Source organism: Melampsora larici-populina (genome assembly GCF_000204055.1).
Source record: "Melampsora larici-populina 98AG31 unplaced genomic scaffold MELLAscaffold_54, whole genome shotgun sequence".
NCBI classification, from domain to species: domain Eukaryota; kingdom Fungi; phylum Basidiomycota; class Pucciniomycetes; order Pucciniales; family Melampsoraceae; genus Melampsora; species Melampsora laricis-populina.
The window spans coordinates 430202-439582 of record NW_006768818.1 but is presented as its reverse complement, the minus strand read 5'-3'; the positions used below and the strand labels follow the sequence as shown (position 1 = coordinate 439582).

The 9381-nt window shown below is 33.8% G+C and overlaps 3 protein-coding genes across 3 annotated transcripts; all 3 read right to left on the bottom strand.

Annotated features, from left to right (window-relative positions):
• Positions 1-483: 483 nt before the first annotated feature.
• On the bottom strand, positions 484-4328 carry MELLADRAFT_111521 (uncharacterized protein; the record flags this gene model as incomplete). Its single annotated transcript, XM_007415818.1, has 8 exons — positions 484-1542; positions 1617-1672; positions 1748-2653; positions 2740-3159; positions 3247-3409; positions 3491-3635; positions 3707-3914; positions 4013-4328. The coding sequence occupies 8 exons, from the start codon at positions 4326-4328 to the stop codon at positions 484-486; spliced, it is 3273 nt and encodes a 1090-aa protein (XP_007415880.1).
• A 412-nt stretch (positions 4329-4740) lies between these two features.
• On the bottom strand, positions 4741-6989 carry MELLADRAFT_92981 (uncharacterized protein; the record flags this gene model as incomplete). The annotated part of the gene is made up of 6 exons (XM_007415817.1): positions 4741-5639; positions 5744-5838; positions 5921-6263; positions 6359-6440; positions 6539-6766; positions 6870-6989. 6 exons carry the CDS (start codon positions 6987-6989, stop codon positions 4741-4743), a joined length of 1767 nt encoding a protein of 588 aa, XP_007415879.1.
• A 544-nt stretch (positions 6990-7533) lies between these two features.
• MELLADRAFT_117956 (uncharacterized protein) lies at positions 7534-9245 on the bottom strand (the record flags this gene model as incomplete). The annotated part of the gene is made up of 8 exons (XM_007415816.1): positions 7534-7771; positions 7830-8002; positions 8079-8363; positions 8496-8524; positions 8614-8697; positions 8774-8948; positions 9033-9048; positions 9133-9245. The coding sequence occupies 8 exons, from the start codon at positions 9243-9245 to the stop codon at positions 7720-7722; spliced, it is 927 nt and encodes a 308-aa protein (XP_007415878.1).
• Between the last annotated feature and the right edge of the window lie 136 nt (positions 9246-9381).

Below are 9381 nucleotides of genomic sequence, written 5' to 3'. Positions count from 1 at the left end.
CAATTCGAATCTTGTTGAATCTTCAAAACAACCAATCCTAAATTCTTACTCATCAAAATTTCAACAAGATACAACTCGTCATCGAAATTTGGATCATCTGATAAATATGTATAGAACTGGTTTTGAAAGGGGAATTAACTTCAGCAAGTCTCAAAACACTCGAACAAACAAAAGCTTCAGTTCATGACATTGCAATCCCTTGATCGATCTACGAATTAAGATGTCGATCCTTTGGAGTACCCTGGAAGGAATGTTCTTGTTGCAGATTTCAATCTCTCAAACTGAAACCTACAAGTATTCATTTCGTCATTTCTTCAACAAATAAATATGATGTCATTGAAATCTGCAGACTGCAAGTCACTAAGTACTTAACACTCCTAAGCACATAAGGAAATATGTACTCCATCTTCTCTTCCTCGAAAGATCATCCATCACATTTTCACGGTCGAAATCAATCACATTCTCAAATCCAACCAATTCAATCTATGTAGAAGGTAAAACCTCCTTAACCCATTGTAAAGCAATTTCACAAGACCTTTCATAAGATTCAGAAACACTTAAATCAGCATTAAAATCACCTTGATGATCTTGAACGTTTTCTTCAAGTTTCAAAACATGTGATTTTAAAATTTCTAAACTGTTACAAATCGGTGGTGTATATGCATAAGCAATTAATTCATTTGAACTTGAAGATGATGTTGGTTTAATTGGATATGCTTCTAAAACGATCAATAATCTTGAAAAGCTTTTCGATAATCTATAAATACTTGTAAAACAAGCTTCTTGAATAACTTGATTTTTAATCGAGTTTTCTTCAATCAAATCTTCACCATTATCAATCTTTTCAATCTCATTGGGTTTATATGATCCACTAATCAAAGTAGATAACCTGATAAACACAATCCCGATTTCTAAACCGGTTTGTTGATCTTGAAAAATTAAATCAGGTTTTAAGATCTTTTCTTTCTCTTTCCAATCAAATTCATTAGATTCTTCTAAACTAAAATAGTTTTCAAGTTGGGATTTTAAATATCGATTTTCAGAAATCCTAATCGAATAAAATCCAATTAACTTTTCATGACTTTCTACTTCATTAATTGAGATTGGATTTGGTAAATAAAGTTGATCTTGAATTGATAATGGTGGTGGTGGACAAATTCTGGGTAAAGTCGAATTAAATTTTAGATTCTTTCGAATTGTTTTCTCTTCATCTTTGTTAGTTTTCTCTAATCCAATTTCTTCTTGATACGTAGAATTTTGGATTTCATTTTTCACTTTACGAGATTTCATAAAGTGTTGAAGACGTTCTGAAAGTTTTTCTCTTACAATAGGAATCTTTAAATTTGATTGAATCTTTTCTGGAGTACCAGGGTTTGTTGAAAACTGAATTAAATCTCTTGATTCATTTTCTTCATTTTGATTATCAAGAATTTCGTTTTCTTCTACAATTGAAAGTGATATAGTATCAAATTGGTTTGTTGATTCATCGTGGATTATGTTCTCATTTGATTCTCCTTCATGGAAAAGTTCAACTGGTATTTTCTTAATGGGTGCAATGTAGGTTAGTCGATCTATATGAAATCACAATCAGTGAGACTGAGTTCGTGTTAGCTAACCTCCATCTCATGATCACTGACACCAATCACTCGCGCTTCCTCCTCATCGTCTGTGGCTTTCCAAATGTTTGATAAAAATCAGAACTTCATAAAAAACAATGAAATGTAAACTTTAATGACCACCGACTCACAATCAATCTTTTCTTCCAAACGGGTTCTTGATGATACATTTTCACTGCTTGTTGAAGCACCCAGTGGAGCAGGTTTTGTATGATGATCTAAAAAGCTAGGATAATAATCCACATAGTGATTTGGATCAAACTCCTTTTGTCTGATTGGATTTTGAACTGAAGTTGATAACGGTGTAACATGCCTTTCTGGAGTATGAAGTTCTGGTATAGGAGAAATTGATTGAATCGAATCTGATCTATCATCATTATTGATCCCTTCACTCATATGAAGTGACATAATTGAAGGACTATCATCATCAATTTCGATTTCTTGAAACCTCACATTTCGTCCATCATCAGAAACAAAACCATTTTCCGTTGTAGGTTCAATCTTTGAAGTTATTAAACTTTCTTCTTCTGCTATAGAATAACTTTCAATAACTGATTCTGATTTAGAATTCAATTCATCATATAAAATATTATCTACTTTTGAATGATTTATGATGGGTTGAAATGAATTCGAGCAAGAAGAGAAATCTATTAATTTAAAATCTTGTTTTGATTTTTGATCTATCTCTAATACTTCAATCATATTTTCTTGATCAAATAAAATCGATGATCTACTATCTCCTAAATCTTTTTCAAAACTATCAGTTGAACTAATTTCTGCAATACATCCTTGAGGCGCTTCTTCTACATCTATTAATCTTTCTACAGTTAATGGTTCAGGAAGTGTATAAGGTGTCCATGATAAATCAATATTAAGTGACTTTAATCCTTCCACTTTGTTGAATTCTAGAGGTAAGTACCATTGTTTTCCATCTTCGTTTGGTCGGTCTCCTTTTGAAAGTCCAAAGTCTTGCAATCTGGGTCGATAAATGCCAGTAATGCTATTACGTCTCATAGGTGGTGATTCGGGTTTCGTAGCTTGATATGAAGATAAGAGAAGATCAAAGTAAGTTGAGAATAAAACACTTGTACTTCTTAAGACTGTCAAATTGAGAAAACCTTACCATTGATTTTAATGCGCTTTGGAGAACTACCCGTGTTGATGTTAGGGATTTCAAACCTCTCATTCTCATAATCTCCTTCATGATCAAATTTTTCTAAAAATGTTTCCAATTCAATAAGCACTTGATGACTATTTGTCTCTTCTACATCCATGAATTCCAAAGTATTCTTATTACCATGTTTTTGATTCTTTGATGGAAGTGGTCTGAATGGCCTTAAGTTTAGGTATAAAGATGGATCAAATGAATTTGATCTATTATTTGAATGTTGATGTTTAAGTGGGAAAAGAATAGTTTCTAAAATCGGTTTGTCTGATCTTACTAAATTTAAAACATCTTCATTTTCTTTCGGTATTAAACATTCATCTGAAACCTTTATAGGCCTTTCTTTATTTCGAACTGCAGGACTTGATGGTGGCGTAACTGAGAAAGAAGGGAATGGCTCTATTATAAAGTTATCAGGTTTCGCTCTGAGAATGATTTCAAAGTGGATCAATTAGTTTTACGAACCTAGCTCATCCCATATATCATTCGAAAGCTCGGGTTGAGAATCTGTCATCTCCATTTCTTCCATACTATTAATCACCAACCGAGCCATTTCTGTAGGTTGATTGATCAAATTCACTCCTTTTTGTTCATCTTCTCTAGGCATCATTGGAGGAGTCAGACAAGTCTAAGGAATACCAAACAAATAACTTTCAGTCCACTTGATTACCAAAGAATTATCTAAAGCATTACGGAAAACGTAACCTACAGGTATATGGGTTTCTATAGTTGAGCTTTCTTCGAGTAATAGACTTCTGAATTCGATTGGTAAGTCTTCAGATCCGAGCCATGGCTCTAAAACCCTTTCTTTCTCACTAATAACCTGTTCAAGGTCATAAATCGGTTCTATATCCCTAATAAAAGATACAAACACATCAGCCTAGAAGCCACAATAATTCAAGAGAACACAGTAAAAAGAACGTACATCAATTCTTCTACAGTTGAAATCTCTACCATCAAATCTTCTTCAGAAGAGAATTTGACTGAACCTTTTCCTTCTTTGAAATCTAAAAGTTTGTTAACTCCAAGTTGATCTTTTATAAGTTTAGATTGAATTCTTTTAGTTTTAATTGAAGTAAAAGTAAGTAAAAAATCATCTTCTAGGTAAGGAAACTTTTGATAAAATAAATCATCTACAAAACCAAAACAATCCAATCAGAATGAACCAGGTACCATCGCCGCAAAACAAGAAAAGAATGTTGATTTGAAATCGAATTGCATTTTGACTTACCATTAAACAATTGAACATTTTCATCACTCAAAGGTTTCCTAAGTTCTTTCAAACATTCTTTAATCTGATTAACCTGTAAAACTGAAATCGACCAATGATCACCTATAATCTGATTTAAATCTTGCGTATTTGAATCTAAACCGTTCCAAAGGTTTTCAAGATCAAGTTGGATTTGATTTTCTGTGAATGATAAAACTGAACTAGATTTTAAAAAACTTTGTTGAATCAATTCACTTGCTAATTCAAGTGTCCATTCTTCATCACGAGTAAGCCTATGATGATGAATATAATTTAAAATCTTTGGACCAAGAGACATTCTAGGATGATGATAAGTTTTTATAGAAGATGCTGGTAATGGTAAACTAATGGTAATGAGGTGAATGGTAATTTGGTAGAGATCACTGAAATCTTAATCTCCATTTTGACTTGGAACGCATACACTTCATCCTTGAAAACCATCACTTGATCATTTCATTGAAAACCAATCCAGATAGACTTAGTTAGGGGTACTCAACTTCAATTGGTAGACAGTGACTCAATCTGATGGGTTTCTTTCTCAATTGCTTTTTAATAATTTCAAACTCATCCATCCTCAACACTAAAATCTATTTTTACATTCGAATTCAAATTCAATCAAACTCAAAACCAAATCCTCATTCGAATCTACAAATCAAAACTATTAAAACCCACAAAAACCAAAAAACCACAAAAACCAAACCAAAACCATTCTAATCTTCTTCTTCTTCTTCTTCTTCTTCTTCCTCAGATTCTTCATCAGATCCAACAAAACTACCTTCCACATTAATATTAGCACCATCCAATCCACCAAATTCTTCAATACTCATTCGATCCTCTAAACTTAAAACTCTTCTAGGCATAGCAGTTGACAATTTAAACCTATACTCATGTTTATATCCCTTCAAGATCGATTGATAATCTTCTTCTTTAATTTCTTCAGTTGGTTTACTTTCTTTTCCTCTTGTTGTTGTTGTTGATGATGATTCGATTTCTACAAATGTATATAAACTTTCAAGACTAGTGTCTTTGAAAAACCTTCTCACAATTCGTCTTCCATCACCTAATCTAAATCCAATCTTTAATACACCTTCAGTGATCCTTACATCCGGTTCTTGGGGTAAAACTTCTTTCGATGCCCATCTTCTCCATACCGATCTCTTCTCTTCTTCCAATACTTTCTTTTCTCTCTGTTCATTTAATAATAAAACCTTTTGTGTCTCTTCTTTACGTTTCAATTCGGTTTGTTCTAATTCAATCTGTTTAGCCAAAACTCTTTCTTGATCTCTTCTTCCGGCTTCTTCATACGCTCGATCTTGTTCCTCTCTTAACCTTCTTTCAGATTCCCTTTTGTCTTTTTCGCTTCTTAAATGTTGAAAGAATCCTTGGGTTCTTGGAACAATAGTTTCGGTGATCAACTTGTTGATCGTATTAGGTGATGTTCCATTCTCACATGATCCTGATAATCTTGCAATCATGCTCATGATAGGTTGAGTACTGCTCCCGTTTCGAGTGGCACTCACACCAAATCCGGTACCTAGAACCGGTTGTCTTATTTGAAGTGCAACAAACGCAATACTAGGGTATGTGGTCACCTCCAGATTCTGGGCAGCTGGATCAGATAAATCAGAACAGAGGATTGATAGAATCAGATCATTTGTTCTATTCCAAGTGATTGAGAAAGGTCAAGTGATCGAATTTCGTCGGCTTACTTACCCTGACAAGCATCCCGATCACGTACATCACCACCCCATACCAAGATATTATGACGTCGAATCGTTTTAAGTAATTCATCATTTGTCAAAGTGGTCCTAATTCAAGAGTTTCAAAAGCTCAGTAATCATATAAACCGAGTCAAACGAAACCTAACTAATGAATTGATCGATGACCTACCGCTTAAATTCAGCCACATCATCATGTTCTTCACTAACAAGAACGACCATAAGAATCTTGAGCTCTTCTTTAGCTTTCCTTACAGCTTCATCATACCCAAGGACCAAGAAATCAGGTAATCGTCGATCACGATTCATCATAGGAGTTCTTCTAGATGTCGTGGTAGATAAAGAGCTTGAAACTTGAGAAGAATGACTTGAAACCCCTTCAAGTTGGAGTTCTTCTTCTAGTTCTCTGATCCATCTTTCGGCACATGTACGTGGATCAGTTCGGGTGGATTCATTGGGTTTGGATCGTGACCAATAAAGTAAACTTGATGGTAATCTAAGTCCAACTAGTCTTGCTGTATACAAAACAAAAAACATGTTCAAATTGTATTAAGATCGAATTAGAACAAAATCATGACGATCTGGTGGTGGGTTTCAAAAGAGTGCTTACCAAACATTCCTACAAAGGTTAAGGTCAGATCTGCTACTAATGAAACCGGTACTGCTAAGAATCGTAAAGGACCTGTCCATAACTAAAATTGAAAAAGCAAAAAAACATCAGAAATTGTAAAAGAAAAAATCGATGATCTTGATACATTAATCCGCCCAAAAAAATGAAGAAAATTCTCACCCTGAAAATAAACCCAAACCATCTAGATGATTTTTTACTCTTAATAGGATCAAAAGATTTATTAATCTTTTTATTAGGATTCGTTCGATTTGAATTTCTTAAAGTATCATTTTGTTCTGAATCATCTGTATTAAAGTTCGTATAATGATTGATTTGATTTAAAGAATTAGAACTAGAAGTAGAACTAGAAATCGGTGGTTTCGAATCGAAGAAACTAGAAATTGCAAACTAACCATACCCAACCCCCCCAAAAGATTAAAAAACCTCATTAGATTTTTGATTGTTGAGTGATTATTGGATAGATTTAAAAAAGCATGTAAGGTTTACTTACATCTAAGTTCCATTGAACACTTTCTAATCTTGATTTTGCTAAATCATAATTAGTAGTATTGGTAATCGATAAAAACGAATTAATGATTTCTTTTTGTTCTTGATTTATTGATGATGTCATTTGAAAGTCGAAAGCTTTTTCCTTAAACAAAACTTTTTGTAATCTTTCTTTCTTTCGTTCTTGTTGGTTCTAGTTCACTTGGTCTTCTTGTGGTCTGGTTGATGAGTATCGGATTTGTGAAATTCAATTTGTTGCTTGTTTATAACATCTTGAGGTTTGGTCTTGCTCCTGAAAGTCTTGACTTCTATGGTAACAGTGACACAGCTCTTCGATCACGGGTATTTAAAATAGCCGATCTGGACCCCGCCCACTGTTTAACTCCTGATCGAACCTGGCCCGGGGACCGAGACGTCCCGGTCCCCGAGCTTTCGGACCAGAAGTTAAAGTTTTCAATTCTCATGTTTGTTTATTGGAAGCAGTGCAAAAGAAAACATTTGTAAGTACATGATTGCTTCAGCTTGACAAGAACCTGATGAACTCATAAATTTCACAAGCCATAAAAATCCACATGAACTCAGATCTTGAAGTTTTCTTTGCAGTGCAGTATTGATAGATAGTGATGATCATGCAGTACAACATTTATTAAGGATCAAAATGTATCATTCAACCTTGAAACCTTTTTAGATGATCATTTTGGTCATCATAACCTTAAAAAGCAATAGACAATACTCCATCAAGCTTACTGAAACAACTTTTAAAATCTTTCAAGAAAAACATCATCAATCAATGATTGCTATAACAGATTACAATCAAAAAATTGAAAGGTACAGAAAATTGATACACTCAAGAATTATAGCTTTGGTTTACACTCAGATCGAGAACGTACATCAATATTTTTCCACCAAGGTTCATAGCTTTGGTTTACACTCAGATCGAGAACGTACATCAATATTTTTCCACCAAGGTTCAATCACTAAATCATCTGGTACTTTAGATAGATAATACGTTCTCCTTTTTTCTTTAAAAGCCTTTACACTTTCCATACTGTCAGGTGAATTACCTAATCTAACTAAAAATTCAGATTCAATTAAATGTTGTTCTTCAGGTGTTGAATATGAATGCCAAACTAATTGCTATGAAATTTCAAAAAAAAGGAATCATCTTTAATATCATTGAAATTCATTAACAGGAGTATATAAGAAACTCAACTTTGATTGCAACCATTGAAATCACACTGTTGTTCTTACATAACCTTTCAGCCAAATTCAAAGCAGTGGGTAAAACTTCATTCTGATTCTCAACTAGTTGATAAAAAAGATCTTTAAGTGAAGCATGATGAGCAGGTATGATTTCGGCTGTAAGGAAGATCTCTAATGCTTTTGAATAACCAATTAGTTTTGGTAAGAAGAATGAACTACATGCTTCTGGTGCTATACCACGTTTTGCAAAGATAAACCCGATTTTAGATTCCGACCAAACGATTCGAATATCAAACTTTCAAGATATGATCGAAGTTTGTTGGATTTCAGAGTAAAGAAATACCCAATGGTCATAAAAAAGATAAGAATTAATGATTCTCAGTCTGGATTCAAGTTTAGCAAGATTTTGCGAAGATTACGAACTCACCGCAAGTGCCATCGTGATCCCGATTCCCACTATGGACAACAAATCGAATCAGCAGTGATCCATGATCTTTTCTCATTTCGTCTTACGCATGACACAATAAAAAGATCGAAACTCTAACCAGCATCACCATTAATAGCTGCAATAGTAAGTTTCCTGACACGATAAATAGCTAATGCAGCCTTTCCACCAGTATCCCTATGCTCTGTAAATGCCGAGAAGAAGAAGAAAATCAGAAATAGATCGAAATCGATCACAAAAAGTTTTTAAAAAAGACTTACCTTCGGGTTCATATTTTGAATTTCCATTCTGATTTGTTTGACCACGATTTGAAAAATCACTGTTAGATAAATCTGCTCCTACACAAAAATGTCGTCCTACTGGTATACTACTTAAGATGATTACTTTGATTCGATTATCTTCATCTATCAAACCGTATACTTTTACTAACTCTTCCTATTTTCGAACGATCCGGAACATATCAGATCAGATCTATACGATATTTTGAGATTGTTACAGACTTTTTTCAACTTGATTTACCTGCATTAACACATTCCTGAAGTCGTTTAAAATCAAAACCAAAAACTTTAGTATGACTGATTTCATGCATCATCTGAGGTTCAATTAGGTAAAGACCTACCATGAGTTATGTGAAGTGGGTCTATTCAAATAAACGATGGCAATATAACCTTTGATTTCGATTTTAATAGTTTGAAAGCCCAGTGTCGTATAATCCACTTCAGACGACGTCATAATGTTGGTTCTTTTCGTAGGTGAGACTGAAACTCTCCACTTTGGAAACACATTGGGTACAGATAGAAAACCTCTTTAGACGTACACCCCAATTATCTTGCTATGTAGATCTGGCTTCATCAATTATGAAAAGAGA